At 46.4% G+C, this 19,374-nt stretch overlaps 1 protein-coding gene across 3 annotated transcripts in view; it reads right to left on the bottom strand.

Annotated features, from left to right (window-relative positions):
- Positions 1-19,374, bottom strand: part of UBN2 (ubinuclein 2) — a 647,497-nt gene that overhangs the window by 481,326 nt on the left and 146,797 nt on the right. For all 3 annotated transcript variants that reach the window (XM_078640321.1, XM_078640331.1, XM_078640327.1), the window contains one exon: positions 8,650-9,127. In XM_078640321.1, the coding sequence (XP_078496447.1) occupies positions 8,650-9,127 (478 nt within the window). The remainder of the gene's footprint in view (positions 1-8,649; positions 9,128-19,374) is intronic.

Genomic DNA, 19,374 nt, shown 5'->3' with positions numbered 1-19,374 from the left:
CAAGTCGACTCTTCACTTTGTTCTGCACCAAAACACGCAACCTGCAAAGGCAGTGTGTGTGCGTAAAGGTACAGGGCCTCTGTGGGTGGCACAATAAGTGCTGCAGCCCTTAGAGGCCTTCCCTAGCCACAGTACCCTTGGCAACTCTGGTACCATTTCCCAGGGGCTGACCTGTGGCCAGAGAGTGCCAATTGGATTTTGCTTTCAATGCAGTTTCAGGGGAAGAACATAGGCCCTGGGTACCTGTTTGGCAGAAGACCAGGGCACACTTGGTCAAAGTACATCAGCAGTTTAACAAAAAGTGGGGGCAACCATGCAAAAAGAGGGCACTTTCTTACAGAGACTCGTTATAAGGGAGTAAAGGCTCTACTCCAGTCTCACCTTGGTAAAGAACATCCACCAATGGGTCTGTAGATAATTTCAGAGGGAAGCTGGCACCCCAAGACTGTAGCTGCCCACCACAGCATAAGTAGACCTCTCCTCTGTTGCCTCACCAGGTGGAGAAAGTAAACCTGAAACTGGAAAGGACTCTAGTCCATTAGCCTCACCTAGTTCCGTCAGCCACTTTCTCTCCAAAGGAGGCTGGACAGTATTGCCCCAAGGGTGTTGACACCCTATATTCCCTTCTGACAAACTGCATTCCATGGGAAAAGCAGGAACAGGTTGAATAGGACCAGAAGGAGAGTGGCCCAAAGCCGATGGCTCCATCAGTGCAGCGGTTGTGTCTTATCGACATAGAAATGAGTAATGGGATCGGCATCGATCAGTGCCGCAGCAGTCATTGTTTGACCAGATGCCTACGGTGTGAACCCTAAAGGGCTGTGCACCGGTGGCACCTCAAATCCAATAACTGATTCAGAGGGTCCACCTGCCACCAAGGGCGAATCCACTGGCGAGGATGCAGTCAGGGCACCTTCTACCTTCTTGGGGCAAGAATGCACACCAGAGAGCGGATGAAGCTCAAAAATCTAATGCATGGAAAAGCAATATTCTCGCATTTGGGCTAGAGGCGCCCTGGTTCCAGGATATTTAGGGAGGCGCAGGGTGGACTCTTGTGAATGCTCCACAACCAAAGGTTGGAAGCCAGACTTACATACTGACAGTTTGGGCTTCAGAGCCTACCTCAGCAGCTCCTCACCTGAATGGCTCCTTGACCTGTCTTTGGATTTCGGCGAGGACCAACAACACCAGAAGTTTCATACAACACACTCTCAACACATTCGGCCGAAGACACTAACAGGAACCGCACTACTCGGAGAAAAGGCACCACAAACATATGGTATGAGGATCTGTGATCGACATCTGTCCGTCACAAGATCCACAGGGTTTAAACCCTAAAGACATCGCAAAAAAGCACACTGTTCCCTTGACAAAACGTCGAAATGGGCTGAAAAACAACCCCCTAACTGCTTCGGATCTGCGTTGCAAGCGCAGAAAAGAAGGAACTGACGTTGGCGAGGCAGTTTCTATATTTGGATCTACTTTTTAAGCATGGAATTAATAATGGAAGAAACAGGTGTCGGCGAGGGAGTTATGTGGACTGCGTTGGTTTGGCCTGCTATTCAGACCTCACTGCCAGTGCCCGGACCCTAAAGTGCATGTCAAATTGACTGTACCAAATTGGAAAAGCCCAACTTACCTATAAGTCCTTAAAATATGGTACCCTGCTACCCAGGGTATGTAAGAGGGGTACACAGGACTTGTGATGCAGCAAGGATCTGCACGTAAAGAGACTTGCTTGGACTCAACCTACTCAAAATAAACTGTAATACACTAATAAACATGTTTTGTCTTATTAACAATGCAAAACACGACATTTCTAGTAAGCTGGGGAAGCTTGCATATGTGCTTTTACTAACTAACTCGATTAACCTGGCCGCCACAACGTGGGAACTTTTCTGCGCATGAGTCTGTCACACTCACGTGAAATGACGTACTTGCTGCTTGGAGGGAAAACTTTGCTTCTGCGCACTAGAACTAAGATGGCTACTCTGTGTTTTAACGTGCTAACGCTTGCACTATTGCTTTTACGAAGTTGTTCATTCTGCATAATCTCTAATGCTTTAGTTAAAATTAAGTAATGGGAATAGAGTAGAGATAAGTGGTATACAGTGCATTCATTTATTTCTTGTTCTAAAACGGTTTCTCTTCTAATTTGCATGTATTGTATTTTCGGCCTGACGTACTTCTGAACTCCATCTTTGGAGGAACTGCGCCTGTGCAGAGAAGCTCAAATTCCTGAAGCACTGACACTGAAACCCGGCTAACTCCTGACTTGCTAGAAGATGTTCTTGGGAACCTTACCTTTTGACCCTTAGAGAGGAAGCTGAACCGAATTGTTATATTACGTTATAGTTCTTATTGATACATTCACTGCCGGGTGGAATAAAAGTGCATGGGAAAATAAATTATTGGGCAGGAACATAAATCTGAATATTGAAGAGCATGACCTCATAACTGGTATGGTGTGATGACCTCTCCTCGTCTTTTGACCAATCAAATTGAGGGAATTCACACATTTGCAACATTTGGGGGGTGGTACACTGCCCTGGAAAATGGTATAACTAAGGTAGGCTTAGCTAGTTAGATTGTCCGACTTGTCTGAATAGCTGACCTGTCACTGACCCAACGCACTCAATAGGCGATTGAGAGCAAGAGGTGCTGGCGGAGCACTCCGTCAGACGATTCAATAACCCAATCGGGGTTTTGGGAAGGAGTCCGATAGCCCAATTGGGGTTCCTGAGGGAGAAGATTGGCTAACCCAATCGAGGTCCAACTGTTAGCTGCAGAGAGGGGTGTGACGCAGGAGTTGCACTTTAGCTGTGGGTGCCGGTTCTGACCTGCGGTGGTCCTGTCCTGATCCAATTTGGTCCGTTCCTATCCTGATTCTGGTCTGCACCTGTTCTATCCTGTTGGCACCTGCATTATCGAGGGTCCTATCCTTCATCCCAGCCCGTGGCCAGGGTTGGTCTTCACACCATTCTAGGTAAATATAAAAGTTGAAAGGGTATGACATTGTGCTGTTTCCCTCTTCTTACCCTTCCTATAATTCAATGCTTAAAGAAGGTTTCATGATACTTTCACATCATTTTGCTTTGATTTTATTCTTTCTAATCAATCAAGCTCTAATTAATGTAGTATGGATTTTGACATTTAAAGAAAATATTTAGATAAAGCTTTTAAATCTTTCCGAAGTCTGTGGTTATTTTAAAGAGTGCAAATGATTATATACTGCCTATTATTCTAACTCCCTTGATCCCTTGGGACTCTAGGTACCAGGTGACAAGGATTGGTAAGTCAAATGGTATAGGTCCTAAAGTAAATACTACTGGTTTAAAGCGTAGGTTTACCTGTTCAAAGAGTGTATATGTTTAAGGGCCCAGGTGAGTATGGTAAAATCATGAGCAGTTGAACCCGCGCTATATCACTTGCAGCACTGGTTGTGCCAATCTTGATGTGTCTCTCCCCCCCCTCAAGTAAAATGAGCCCCCCAATATGCTGCTGCAGACTGGCAGAACAGTTGTGCACTGCTAGCCCAACTTTGCCATTGAAAGCAATTGCAAAGCTACTACTCCCCCTGTACATCGGTGTAAGTCACCACTCTGGCAGGCTTACTGAGTACTAAGGCAGGGTGCACCATATGTCAATGGCAGGACATGTAGTTTACAGGTCCTGAAAGCACAGATACAAAAACACAGTTTTTACTGTGAAAAGTCTTGTTCTCCCAATTGGAGAGTACAGGATTACACACGGATCTCTAAGATGTGGCTTCTCCCCTACCACTCAACAGTACCTATCGTTCCCTTCTTCACTTTAATTGCATGCTCTTGCACCTTGCAGCATAATCTTCTCCGCGACCAGTACCCACCTTTAGACACCCTGATACCGCCCAACTCGCTGGCTAGTCTGCCACCCCCTCCGAATCTTTCCCCTCTTTCCACTGTTTAGAAAATCAGCCCCTGTTGAGTGGGCAATTTTACTACTTGCCGCATCCCTATTTCCACCAGTTTATGAGACGAAGTATAATTTTACTGCTTTCAGACTTTATTCTAGTACACCAATCAATTATTTTCATTGCAATGTACTAAAATGTCATTCATTGCCCTGCAACCCCTCATGCTTGGGCAATACGTGCTGTACCTACTTGTTTTGGTGAAACCTAATCAAATTTTTTTTTTTTTTTTAAGATAGATTAATTTAGCAGTGAAAATACTATGCTAGCCGAACGAAAAGTTAAGTTGTTTTTAAATCAAGTGAAACCTTCCCTTAGTTTAGCCTTATACAACAGTAACCAAGAAACAAGCATTTACAATGCAATGGTTTCGCCTTTGGAAAAGTTAGAGCTATTGGCATTGTAAATGACAAATTTTGCATTTATGTGTTGGTTTTGAAAACCGATAAATAAATGGCATTGTCATTACATTGTCATTAGCTTAATCTCTCGCAAATGTGAGACCTATTGTACCCTACGGACGAGCTCAGCAGACAGCAATTACTACCACACACACCCACACACCCAGAGCCACACACACACGAATATGTAACGTTACAAGGCAATCAAAATGATCGCGGTACGTTACATCGCAGTTTTTACAACGCAAGTTGTTACAACGACTTGCACTAGAGGGCGCTGGACTTAGGAATAGTATGATTTACTATTCCAACACCTGTCTACGTACAGTAGGGAAGGTGTTGGAATAGTAAATCATACTATTCCTTAGGGTAGAGCGACATCCAGCGCAAGTTGTTATAACGACCTGCGTTGTAATGCCCGCAATGTAAAGGCATTCCGATGCAATGCACGCGTGGTAATGGATGTTTCCCCACACACACACACACACACACACACACACACACACACCCCCAGAGCCAGCCACACACACACACACACACACACACACACACACACACACACACACACCAGAGCCACACACACACACACACCCCCACACCCACACCCACACACCCACCCACACACACCCAGAGCCACACACACACACAGAGCCACACACACACACAGAGCCACACACACACACAGAGCCACACACACACACAGAGCCACACACACACACACACACACACCCAGAGCCACACACACACACACACACCCAGGCTCTTTCATTGTCTCGCATCTCTCCCCGGCTCCCCCTTTCATCCACCGGACCTCAGCCCAGTCACCGGAGACAACTGGACCGTCATGGCGGGGACGGACCCTGCGGAGGTGAGCTGCCCTGTGCGGCTCTGCCACCCCCCCGGGGGCGGCGGGGCTCCTCCTTTCATCCACGGACCCGCTCTGCCTTTCATCCGGGCCCGGGGACGGATCCTGCCCTGCAGCCCTTCAGTTGAAACACCTTCTCCCAGGCTTCTCGGTGACTTTCATGAACCAGGTGATCCATGGTGACACCTCGTGCACTGCCCAAAAATATGAACTGTGATTGGAAGTCTCTTGCTTATAATGCTTCGTGCTAAGTAACCTCAACCTCCGGGACCCTTCTAAGGTGATAGAAAAAAAGGCAAAGCTATTTGTGCTGGAAGTGTGGAAATATGGTAGTCGTGATGGGACGAGGAAGTGTTTTTTCACAAGGCCTCTAGTTCTGCAGGGATTAGAAGTCTGGGATGAAAACAGAGATGTGCTTTTTCTGCTAGAAGCGTGACTATCATGTATGTGCTATATCGCGCATTTAACACCTTCATGACACTTATCAACAAGGCATTTCAGCGCACAAAGAAAACTATCACCCCTCGCTCACCCTCACATACACCCATTCTTTATTTCCGGTTTAAATGTTGTGTAGGTTGCAGAGAGAGCGCCCGCGGCACTGCAGAAGAACATCTACCGGGAAAGGTTTAGAGAGGGGTGATCTGCATAATGTGGTCATTAACATGGAGGCGACGCTCACCGAATAAACATAAGCTGGGATCCGGCCGGCGCTACGAGGAACAGTCGAGCCTGCACTTCCCTGGACTGCATAGTTTAGCTGCAACCCTTTGCTTCGCTCGATAGCCAAAGCACCTCGAAAATTGATCGAAAGAGAATCACAGCGGGAAGCCCTGCCCCGGTGAAAGGCCCATGGGCTTAAAGCGTGCCTGACCTGACCCCTGAGCACGCCTGGTGACAGGACAGGCTCGTGCTCATCAGTCTCCCCGGCTGCGCGTGGCTTTCGCATTCTCTCGAGGTCGCTTCTTCCAGGGCTCTCTTGCGGGCTCTATTCCGTATTCCAAGCACCCCCAAGGCTGCGGCGCTCTTCTAGGAAGTTGTCCCCAAGCCAGATTGCGATGTCTCCATGACGTGCTACACGTGCAGTATAACCTGCAAGGGTACCTTTATTGTTTTCTAATATATACACGGACAGCGGGAGGGGGAGTGGTTAGCGGGAACGGGCACACGGACAGCGGGAGGGGGGTGGGAACGGGCACACTGACAGCGGGAGGGGGGGCGGGAACGGGATTAAAAAAGTGTTAAAAAAGTCTGCTTACCTGCAAATCAAGGAACGTGAAATCGCGCAGCCCACCCCTGCAAAGCACACGTTGGAAATGAAACAAACATGCCGAGACAAAAAAAACGTACTAAAAGGGGCGGGATGAGTAAAAATCGGCGGAACGCCCACGAATCTGCTCGGGCAAGGACTGACAGATCTCTCTTCCAATGGCTAGCCTCCATTTATGGAGCTAGCCAATGGAACAGAGAGGCGGGACAAAGCCCCATACTGCTTCTCAAAAGATTTCGCCTGCGCAAAACCTAAAAAGTGAATTAGTCATATTGGTTTGGTGCATTCAATCCCTTAACATATGACCCTGTAACACTAGCAACGGACAGAGCTGCTGTTGGATCTGACGGGCACACATCCCAGATGCAGCGTGCACGAAGCATTTGCAATATTTTTTCGTCTAGACGTCTTACACAATTGGCGCCCTGAGCAGCATTTCCTTTTCATGTCCTGGCACAATCAATGTTAAATTCTTGCTCATGTCACTCAGGAGTGCAACCTCTAATGCTAAACACCGACCAATGAAATAACGTGGCAAAAACAGCAGCCTATTCAGTGGCACAGACCCCAGGGCAAGTAAGTAAATGCACCACTCCCTCAATACGGCTACAGTTATATTAAATTCACGAATTATCAGAGTTCCGTGGGCCCGAATTATCTGAGTTCTGTGGGCCCCGGTGCCATTGCACGTGCTACACCAATGAAAGAAACGCCCCTGGGCAAAAAAAAACACAAACAAGGAACCAATGACTACCGACTTAGCAGAACCACTGCAAAAAATAAAATGAAAAAATTTTCCTCAGAACATTTACTATGAATGCATAGAAGCGCTGCCATTATAGCATTAATAGAAAATTCTTGCTACACGTTTGTTTTTGAAGTGTCGCATTCTAACATGGAGAATGAACATGGTATATTTTAGGAGGGCAGAAGAGGCGCATTGCGTGATATCGCGCTAGCATGCATCACAGCCCACAAACCTCGGACACATTAGAGGCAGCGGAATGTACAACATGCAGAAAGTATGTGCATTACCACCACATTACAGAAATGCAGAAACCTGATGATTTGGGTAAAGCCTGGCCACAATGTTATCAACTACTGCAGAAAAAAAGAGGACTGAAAGGGAAACGTGTGGAAGGAGAGCGTAGGCGAGACCTAAAAAGAACTGACTAAACTGACACCTGCCGGGCACGATGGAACACTGGAGGTTAAAGTGCCATTAAAAGTGCAGTGTCCCATTCTGATTGTTGTCAATGATACAGCTACATTGCTATACATTTCCCATTCTCTTACTTTAAAAACATGTAAAAAGAGATCGTGAAGGATGATTTTACAAGGTCACCACGTTTTTGTAATGACTTTTGAAGACTTAAGCCTTTTTTATTCAAAATTCTTAGGAAATTCAGTATAATTGGCAATATAGCCTGTGACTTTGAAAGACCAGCTCTGGGGTCTCTGCACGTAGACAGGACTATTCAGTGATTAAGATTTTCAGTAGAGCTCCCCTAAGAAGGAACAATGAGATACTGGTGGAATGCGGTTCCATAAGGAGCAGTGCTAGTTTTGCTGGAAACTAGCTTATTTGGCTGCATTACTCTTCTTCTTGCAGTGTTATTTGGAAAAGGATTGTGACTTTACCAGTCATTCATTGAATAGCTACTTTTTTCTTTAAATTAATGAAAATTGGCCAATACAGCTTGCAGTGGGATGTAAAAGGTTTGGCTTTTATGTATGAAATATTGCCTTTTTCAAAAGTGAAATATCTCTTATAAGAAAGTCCCCAAGGATCCCACAAGTGAATGGGACAATTCAGTGGTTATGGCTAAATGAAGATTCTCTCGAAGAGAATTTAAACAATTAAGTTAAAGGAACTTCTATACTCAACTGCTCAATAGCAGAACAAAGCAGAGCATGTCAAGAAAGAAGACATTCATGCTGCAAAACTCCAGAATCTCATATTGTCCGCTGTAAAAACCACTTTAAATTACATAAAGATTCACCCATCCTTTAGCTCCAACCTCCTCCTCCATTTCCTTCCCAAAATCGTGCTTATTAAAAGGCGAATGTGGCAATTGTATGGAAATATAAAATGAGTCACTATGAAAAGACGGCTTGCTTTTAACCTTTTGTATTCTTAAAACCTAAGGTTGTCACTTACCACTCTGAGATCCTCAATCCGCTTCTCAAGCTGAGGGGGAAGTCCCTCTGGAAGGTCAGGAATTTGTTTAGGGGACACATTATGGCACAGGTTGTCATGGCCCAGGATGCCATTCTCTGCACCAGCATCAGAAAGTGGGCTGTCATTAGAGGCAGCATCAAGGAGTTGGTCGAAATCAAGGTCTCCCAACATCTCCAGGGCATGCTCTGCTTCTTGCAGTAGCTCCCTTTCACTGGTACTACCAAAAATAGATAGCACTGGGTCAGACCCAAGACTCAAGTCGCAGAAATCGTTCCTGGTAGAAGGGGTTTTGGGTGTATTGTTAACAAGGGTCAATACTGGTGGGTCCTGGATAGGTTCCTTCTTCAGGGCATCTTTCTCCATTTCAAACTTACGAATCATCGCAGCTAGGGCTAGAGAGTCTTTGTAATGTTTTTTCTTTTTCTTCTCAGACTTGTGGGAGTTCAAGCTCATGACACTGCAAGAAAGAATTCAATTAAACAGTATTAGGCTTAAAGAGGGAGAGTCGGCAACACATTTAATTTAACAAATTCATTATTTGGACAGTCAAGATACTTGTAAATTGTTAAAGGCCACAATCTTTAGGAAAGAAAACATACAGTCCCTTATGTGCAGCACAGCACAGTTCCAAACACCAAGATTTAATAACAGAGTTGGGGTGGGAATGCAAGTGTGGTGTACAGGTGTAAGTAGCATAACTCACTGGAGAGATACCATTTTGGTGCAAATTTGGGACACCGTACCCATTCAATTTTTGGCCTTCCTCCAGACATACCATGTGAAGAGGACGGAGGTAACTCAGTCAACACTGATCTACAATTTATGACTTACTTTGGATGGCTGGAGTGTGAGATCAACTATGGTCACAAAGTAAGTTAACAGGTAAGCAATAATCAATCTCTGATCAAAGTACACAGAGCCTATACAAATGCATCTTTTTATTCCCTTACCCAATGTGAGGTCAGAATATAACAAATAAGAGAAAAAGATATTTGCAATTCTATAATACGAATCCCCATCAATTTCAGTAACACCGCTCACTACACAATTACTTTGGCCAATGCTCATTTTATCATCATTTTGTGGTTCCCACATACAAGTGTTCAGTATCGGACTGTATTTTATTGAGTTTTAAATGATATCTTAAGGATCCTATGGTGGATAAGGAAGTGTGACCTGCAAACCTAGTAATTCATAGTATTATACAAACCTAGTACTACATAGTTGTATACAGCAAACCCAAATAAATGGGCAAAGAGCCTAAGTTTATAATACAACATGTTAAACTTGTCAGCCACATGGTGATCTTCCCCCAACCTTTTTGCCTATATCCTCCACTTTGTTTCTGAATTTTGTTGGTTTTAGTACTCTATGCACTTTACCACTGCTACCCAGTGTTAAACTGCTTGCGATCTCTCCTTCAAACATAGCAAAATTGGCTTACATCTGATCTGTATATTTAAGTTACTCATCAGTCCCCTGTACCCAGGGCCTTTAAAATAAATGCTACTAGTAGGTGTGCAGCACTTATTGTGCAAACCACTTAAGAAGCTCCTTAAAACAGGTCTGCCACTGCAGTCTGAATGCAGTTTTAAACTGACAATTCACTTGGCAACATAAACCTCTTGCCATGCCTTAACTTCCCCTTTTATTACATGCAAGTCATTCCCAAGGTAGGGCATAAGTAGCCCATAAAGCAGGGTGCATTGTAATTAAAAGGTTGGAAGTGTACTTTTCAGTTTTATATGTCCTGGTAGTTAACGCCTACATTTGCTTTTCACTACTGTGATGTCTACCTTTCCTATAGCATAGCATCGGGTTTCCTTATTGCATTTAATAACTACTAACTTTTGATTGGGGACAGGTGAACATTTCATGTTTGGTGTCTTAGAAATTATAATTAAAAAGTCTCTTTAATGGTGAAGTTGCATTTTAAGTTAACATTTTGACAATGGCACTTTAAGAAAGTTAGCAGTTTCCTGCCCTAAGTATTTAGTGCCTGCAGACTGCTCCTGGGTCACATAACTAGGTACAGTTGTCAGCAAGACTTTTATTCATCCCAGACAGCCACAAAATAGAGGAATTAGGTTGCCAGAATGAGCCATCAACAGACAGAACTAAGGGGGGAGTGGAGCTGGGCAAAACCCCCTTTGGAATTGAATGGACTGTGCTCTGCCTTCAGGCAAAGGACTTGTCACCCCCTCATTGTTCATGCAGACAGCCAGGAGAATCAGGAAACTTCAAGTACTTCAAAGGGAATTCTCTAGAAACTTTTCCTACTTCAAAGAAAGCACCAGGTATACAAATAGGACCCTCAGGCCCACTCTTCAGTTCACTTTCTGGACCTGCGGAAGGACTCTCAGGGGACAGCCTGCTGCTGTGTACTCCACAAGACAGTTTGTCTGCATGTAGAAGGACTGCTTTGCTGCCTGGAGCCTGCCTTGAAACCCTCAGAAGCCTGCCCTGCTGTGTGAGTCTTTTTCCACTGCTTGAACACAGGACTACCAGTATGACTCCAAGGATAATTGACAGGTGTCCTGATCAGAGCCTCAGGGACATAAAAGGCTACATCCATCTTGAACAGCACCTAGACCCAAGCACGGTGAGTTCTAAACTCTCAAGTGGTTCCCTTACATTCCTGGACCCTTGGTGGTGGTGCTAAAGGTGCCAAGATAGCCAAAAGTCAAAGCTTGGGACCGAAACATTTTTGGTTGAAAACTGCTCTTAGACCCAAGGGAAGACCAGGACAAACCTTCTCATCTATCCACCCAAGGTGCATCGCCGGCTGGCAAGACTTGGCGGCGGCTCCTGCTACTTTCTTCTCCACAAGCAAAAGGAACAAATGATGGACGGGAAACTGTACAATGCAAACATTCACCCCCAGTCACACAGTTGTGGGTTTAATCCATCGTTCTTTTGCTCACCACACCACCCCAGTTTGGACCCAGCCATATGCAAATCAGTTCCTTGTGAGAATAGTCCAAACCAGACTGCTAAGCTAGGTCCTCCCTGGACCAAAAACAAGCATCCTGGGACCGGTTTCAGGGTATCACCCCTTATCAGCCAGGCCAGCTTGAATCCAGTGGCGCAGTGAGCACGGACCCATGTCTGGGAATACCTTTTCTACTTAGGGCGACAAAAGCAAAAGGAACAAATGATGTACAGAATGCTGAACAACGCAAACACGCCCAGTCACAAGGATCTGGGTTTAATTCATTGAAACTGGTCCCAGGATGCTTCTTTCTGGCCCAGGGATGACCTGGCTTGGCAGTTCGGGCTGGACTGCTCCCATGAGAAAAAGGGTCGAGACTGAAATGCATATGGTTGGGTCCAAATGGGTGGCAGGGAGCAAAAGAAAAACGGATTAAACCCAGATCCTTGTGACTGGGGGTGAATGTTTGCATTCCATCATGCTCGGATTCCCTTTGAGTTGGGGTGGGGGAGGGTGAGGGGATCCTGGGGTTGATTGTGATTCACCGTTTTTTTTTTTTTAAGGGTAGCTTGAGCCCTGCCATGCCCGTGGACGGTGTGCTTGGGAATGATCTGGAGTGGTGCGGGGTCCACAATGCCTCCTCAGGGGATCCACAGCTGCTTAGAAAATGTAATATTAACAGATAAATATAGTATATAAAAATAAAGAATCATATTGTAAAAATGTAAATGTACATTTTGAAAAGTTCTGTGTGACAATTTTAGACTGGATCCTAAAAAATAAGTAGGTATCTTCATTTTGATTCATGGTAGCAGAAAGGGTACATAAAACAGAGTACAGTATGTACTATTTGTGGCCTCAAATGATCTAAGAAAAGCTTTAAACTTCTCCTAAAACGTATTTTATTTAACATTTATTTCTGACTTAAATACAATATTTCATCATCTGGGTATTTTTGATGGATGTTTGTTTCTATATTTTTGGGTATTGTTTTGATGTTCAAATCATTGATATTTCTTGGGCTGAGATACTTGCCCAGCAGCAATGATTCAGGGAGGGTGGTCCCTAGATTTCACAAATCAATCAGACAGAATTCCAGGGTTCCAGCAAGGATTAAGTGGGGGTTCTCAAATGTCAATAGGTTAAGAGCCATTGATCTGGAGCACACTGCCTGGAAGGAAGTGGAGCTCAGGTCATACTTGAAAATATTGTGGTGGCACAGACCCCCCCCCCAGGTAATCCCAAGGTCCATTGCTGCCCCAAGAAGAAGTCAAGGAAGCCTGCACAGAAAGGGAAGGTCAGGAGATTTGGAAAAACCAACCACTGAAACTCACTGTGTAGAAGCTGGCTATTTATGTAGTAGTGCCAATGTAAGGGCACACCATTCAAAACGTCCAGACGGCCCTTACTTGGTTTACAGGGCTTACTTTCATAATTCCAAGTTCTCCATTTGTGGTAGTGTGGTCCAGCAGGCTAGGTTTAACAGAGGGGAGTGTAAAGCATTTGTTGCACACACAGAGTCAATAAATGACGCACACACTCAAAAGGAAATCCAAGACCAATTTGTAAATGATGTTTACACTCAAAATTAAATCCAAGACTAATTTATAAAGATAAAGCATTTTTATATAAATTTAGACAAGAACTTTATAATAACTTTCAGAGATATTGATTATACAAATAAGTAGCAAAAATACTTTAGTATCAGTTTTTGAGGCATGAGCCTTGAACGTGGTAATGTTATCCTACGTGAAGAAGAACATAGACAGCATACATATTGTTGAAGTTTAAATGTGTTATTTTGTATTTTGGACTTAATGTGCTAGAGAGCCAATATCCAAAGAACCACCAGCAGTTTCGAGTTACCTGCCATGGGTGTCTGGGTGCAGAGGTGCTGGTTGGGATGGTAGCCTCAAGCGACAGTCATTGGTGACCTGAAACAACTGCTGCAAGGAGGGTCTTGGGGACAAGTCCAGAAGAACCCAAAGGGGGGGGGGGGGGGGGGGGGGGCTAATGCTGTGAAGAGCCCCTGGGCCAAGATGATGCCGTCAGTAGTCACAGAGTCAAGATGTGGAGCTCGAGTGCAGAGGGTATTGGCTGGCTGGCCACGGGAGGTCAAGGCTCTCCCACCTGTCAGCTGGTTCTGCAGAGGAGGGAAAAACAAGACAGCAGTGCCACTCTGGTTGTGGATCTTGTTGGTCCCGAAGTCCCTCGTCGTAAAGGAAGGCTTTCTATAGAGATAGTGTCCAGATGGACACAAACATAGCTTGGCTGGTGCACTTGCTCCAGAACTTAGGGTATTTGTGCCAGGGAGCTCCTGGAGGGTCTAGCGTCTTGAAACTCGGCAGAGAGACGGAGCTGTCCTACTAGAGCCACCAAGACCTCTTCCTGATGTGAAGCTCCTTCGGTGGGCCGATCAATCAATCAACCAGAGGTTTACATAGTGCGGCTACTCACCTGTGATGGTCTCATGGTGCTGGGAGGAGGGGATGAGGGGTTGCTGATCTGTCTGGGTGTGGAGATTCAATCTGAGAGCCAGGTCTTGTGGTCCTTTCTGAATTGGGTCAATGATGCAGATTGCCTGAAGTGGAGGGACAGGGTGTTCCAGTTCTTGGCGGCGAGGTAGGAAAAGGATCCTTCTCCACTACTGGTCTAGTGGATACATGGGATAGATGCCAGGGCGAGTTGGGCCGAGCAGGGTTGTCTGGCGGGTGTGTGGAATGCAAGGTAGTGATTCAGATAGTCTGGTCCTGGGTCGTGGAGAGCTTTGTAGGCATAAGTGAGGAGCTTGAAGGTGATTCTCGTTGACTGGGAGCCAGTGGAGTTGTAGGAGGTGTTGTATTATGTGGCTGCAGCGGGGGCTGTCGAGGACCAGTCTCGCTGCAGCGTTTTCGCGTTCTGTAGCTTCCAGAGCTGTTCCTGGTTGACGCCGGCATAGAATGCATTGCCCTAGTTCAGTCGGATAGTGATGAGTGTGTGGGTGACCGTCTTAGGATCCATCTGAATGTCTTTCGAGGCAGGGGGAGCCTGTGGAAGCAGGATGCGGACACGGTGTTGATTTGGCGGTTCATTGAGAGCGAGGAGTCCAGTACGATGCAGATGTTGTGTGCGTGTTCGGTAGGGGTGGGAGGGGTTCCTAGTGCGGTGGGCCACCAGGATTCGTCCTAGGCTGAGGGGGTGGGTCACAGGATGAGTACTTCGGTCTTGGCCGAGTTGGGCTTGAGGCAGCTGTTTTTCATCCAGGTAACAAAGGTCTTCATTCTGCTGTGAAAGTGGATTCTGGCTGCTGTGGGTTCGTTGGTGAGGGAGAGGATCAGCTGGTTGTCATTGGTGTAGGGGACTATGTTGAGTCTGTGGATTCGGACAATGGTTTCAAGGGGGTTCATGTAGACGAAGAGGGTAGGGCTCAGGGAGGATCCCTGGGGCACTCCGCAGCTGATCTCTGTAGGTTCTGAGGAGAACGGGAGAAGTCTGACTCGCTGTGTTCGGCCAGTAAGGAAGGAGTGGATCCAGTCCAGTGCCTTGTCTTAAATGCTGGTATCGTAGAGTCTTGTGATTAGTGTGCGGTGGGAGACAGTGTCGAAGGAGGCCTAGAGGCCCAGTAGGATGAGAGCTGTGGTTTCCCCTTGGTCGAGGAGGGAGTGGATGTTGTCGTTGGGGCGAGGAGTGTAGTCTCAGTGCTGTGGTTGCTTCGAAGACGTAGTTCTCTTCGAAGAACCGAAGAGTTGGGCATTGATGGCCTTCTCGATGACCCTGGCTGGGAAGGAGAGGAGGGAGATGGGTCTCAAGTTCTTGAGGTCTGTCAGGTCAGCGGACGGCTTCTTCAGAAGGGGGTTGATCTTAGTATCTTTCCAGTCGTCGGGAAGGTGGCGATTTGCAGGAGCAGTTGATGGGGCGATGGAGGCGGCTGCTCTATGTAAAATATAGTATGGGCAAGGATCCGAAGGGGCTCCTGAGTGGCTGCTCTTCATGGTCTGGAGTGTGTCGTCTGTGGTGAGCGGAGAACAGTTGAGCAGGATCTGTCGAGGTGCTGCATGGTTGTGGTGGGCATGGTGACATTGTCTTGGGTGTCGAAACTGTCGTAGATCCAGATGGCCAGCAACATGGTGGACCGGGCAGATGAGGTCTGTGCCTGTAGATGCAGGGGGATGGCTCCTCCACCCCAAGGGAGATGCTAGATTGTTGTTGAAGTGTTGGGGAGTGCTCAAAGAGTTGGGGAAGATGCACAGATGCAGGACGAGTAGGGTCTTTGCACTTGTCAAGGGACAAGCAAACAGGCAGGGTTTGTAGTCAAGTTCGGTGCAGGTCCTTAGTTCTCACGGGGTCAGCTCATCTCTGTCCTCCTGTTCCCAGGTAATCAAATCGGTAAGCCTGGTGTCAGGGTGCCCCTAAATACTCAATTTAGGGATGTCTAGGGGAGCACACCGTAGTAGCCAATGGGATAAACACCCCTGGGGTGACTACACTAACTATATGATCACTTCCTGCAAGGAGTGGGTATAACCCTTACCCAGAATTCTCTAATACCACCAAAAGAAAGATGGTGAACTCCCATCTCTGGCTGTCCACTTCAGGTGGCCCACCTTAATGGTGTGCCTAGCCTGTAAGTGCAGCACGCTCCCTGAATATCTAATTTCTGACCTGCTCTGGTGCCAAATGGGCACCAGGGCAGACTGTGATTCCCCAGGTCTGGGAGGAAGCCAGGGACGCATATCAAAGGCGGCTGAGGTTCTAAAGCCTCTGGCTAAATCACTAATAATCCGGCTGAAGGAGACAACACCTTCTGCTGAGCAGGCATTTTTGCTGGCCTCACAGCATGGGCTCACCCTTGCAGGGGCCAGAAACCAGTCTGAGGGAGCAGGCTGGAAGATACCAGTCAGCCAACACGAAGTGACTAGTAGGTTTACAGGGGGCACCTATGAGGTGCCCTCTGGGTGCATGTCATAATAAATCTGATACGGGCATCAGTACCGATTTATTAATACTAGGTGTTTGACACCATACACCATTATTTTCAGAAAAGCCATCATGTAGCTGGGTAACTCTTAATGACCAGTGCTCAGTACAGGTCCTCAAAATGGATTCCTGAACACTTGAAATGCTTAGTAATGGACCTAGGCATCATAGGGGCACATCTGATCATACAGATGTGTCCTCACACGTAATACACCCTGCCTTACATCTCTAAGGCCTGCTGTAGGGGTGACTTACATATAGCACATGCCATGTACTTGGGTAAAGCACTGAGGGGAGTGGGGAATGTCATGTTTTCGGAATGGTTTAGACCATTTCGGGCATCCTGCAATGGCAGTCTGCTTGCAATTTGAGTGTGGCACCCTTTGGGTGGCACAATAAATGCTGCAGCCTTCGGGGACCCTCTTTAGTACCCATGCCCGGAGTACCAGGGGTACCATTTACAAGGGACTTATAAGGGTGCTAAAGACCTTGCCAATTGTGTTACCACTGAGCACTCGAGTAGTTTTTAGGCAATGAGCACTGGCACTGGGGCCTGGCTAGCATGGACCCTGTGTACTTTCAATCAAAAGCGTCAGAACCAGTGAGAAAAAACTGGGTGTGACCATGTCTAAAAGAGGCCCTATCCTATGCAGGGTACAGGGTACAGGTGGATGAGGCACCAGAAAAGCAGCCTTGGTTCCTCCCTAGGGGACCTATCTGAGGTTGTTGTATGGCAAGTTGAGAGGGGGCCCACCAGGTAGGAGTTATTTAAGACAAATAATGAGTTTCCAACTGTAGGAAGCTGGCTCTGTACATAATATACCAAAATGAGGTATAGTGTGCACGGAGTCCAGTGGAACGCCAAAGGTAAGCAGAGGTAAAGTAGGTAGCACCTTATTCTATTCGTGGTAGTGTGGACAAGCAGTACGGCTTCATCAGAGGGTAGTGGTAAGCATCTGTTGTACAAACTCGGGTAATAAATGATGTCACATACTCAAAGATTGAACTCAGACCAATTTGTTTGTATAAAACTATTGTTTAGTTATTTTATTTCTAGAACCAAGCCAGGGCTGGCGCAGGTATGTGAAATAATACATTGCAATACTTATGCAATTCATTACAGTTGAATGCAGGTTCCAAGGCAGTTAGTTGATTTACAGGTAAGTCAATAATCTGGTGCATTACAGTTAGGTTGAGTAGATTATTCAAGTCACTAGACCTGCAGGTCTTGTAACATTTTCCTGATTTTTCAAGTCCTGGAGAGGAAGTGTCTCCAAGATGCTAAAAATGGCAGTGATTGAGCTCTCCAGTCCCTGGTCCAGCCCATTTGGTGCTGGGATCCAAAGCTGCCCCGCAGAGCGCCACCTCAGAACTCAAATTTTGTGTGGACTACATGGGGCTCAACTCCGTAACCAAGACTGTTGTGCTCACCCCATCCCCCAAGCAGAAGGGGCTGCCAAGTTTGAGTATCTTTGGTCTTACTTCAGTGTACTGGCAGATTGCCTTAACTGAAGGGGCCAAACTGGCCAGCATTCTCTACCCCAGAGTGCCACTTTTAATTTAGAGTGATGTCCTTTGGATTGAAGAATACCCCTGCAACCTTCCAGAGGTTGGTGTACCAGGTCTTAGCTTGGATGGAAGCCATCAGGGCTGCTTATCTGGATGCCAAAGATGTCTTCAGTAGTAGCTGTCAGGACCACCTGTAACACTTGCAAAAGTGCTTCAGGCAGGCCTGACTATCAAGGCCAGTAACTGCCAGATAGGTCAGGGTTCTGTGGTGTACCTAGGAAATCTTGCAGGCGGGGGTAATGTTCAGCACCTTCAGGCCAAAATCGATTCTACCCTGGCATGGGCGCCATGAAAACCCAGAGAGGAGGTGAGGGCCTTTCTGGTTACTACAGGAGATTGGTCAAGGAATATGCTAACATTGTTGCCTCCTTAAATGAGCAGACTTCAAAGATGCAGCCCAAAAGATTATCTGAACAGAGGCTTGTCAGAAAGCCTTTGACACCCACAAACATGCAATGCGTACAGCCCTGTACTCAAGGCCCCTGACTTTTCCCAAGAATTCGTTGTGCAGACTGATGCCGAAGAGTATGGCTTAGGGCAGTCTTATAAAAGCTAAACCAGCTGGGCCTACACCAATCTATGGCTTTCATCTTGAAGAGAATACTTCCCGAGAGGTGGAGTGCTATTGAAAGGGAAGCTTTTATTGTGGTCTGGGCACTGAAGAAGTTCAGACGATACCTGTTTGGGGCTTACTTCTGGGTTCAGACAGACCACAGGCCCCCTCAGGTCGCTCATGCAGATGAGGGGTGAGAACAGATGAGGGGTGAGAAACCAAAACTGTAGAGGTGGTAGATCTCCCTACAGGGAATGGACTTCATGGTGGAACACTGCCCTGAGTCAACTCACTTCAATGCTGATGCTCTGTCCAGGTTCTTCCACCTAGTTGATGAGACCTCCCAGGAGGTTGGGTAGTTCTCCCCACTTTCAGCTATGGGTGGGGGTCACATGTTAGATGTGTCAGCCTTAAGGTAGCTTTCCCCTAAATGTATTCCCTTTACCCACCACTATTTGGCTGAAAATCATTTAAGTTGGTTCTAGGATGGTGTGTATTTTAACACTGTAAACCAGTGTTATAGTGCCTGTGATCTCTACTTAAACAAAGTAAAATTAGCCAAAACCTGTCCCAGGTCTGCTGTTGTAGCCTGAAGGAAATTTTAGACTGCCAATTCGACTTGGCAATATAACTCCCCTCGCCAAGCCTTAAACTCTCCTTTTATTACATACAGGTCACCCATAAGTTAGGCCCT

This window comes from Lissotriton helveticus, chromosome 1_1, assembly GCF_964261635.1.
Source record: "Lissotriton helveticus chromosome 1_1, aLisHel1.1, whole genome shotgun sequence".
Taxonomy (NCBI): domain Eukaryota; kingdom Metazoa; phylum Chordata; class Amphibia; order Caudata; family Salamandridae; genus Lissotriton; species Lissotriton helveticus.
This window is presented reverse-complemented; position numbering and strand designations above follow the sequence as displayed.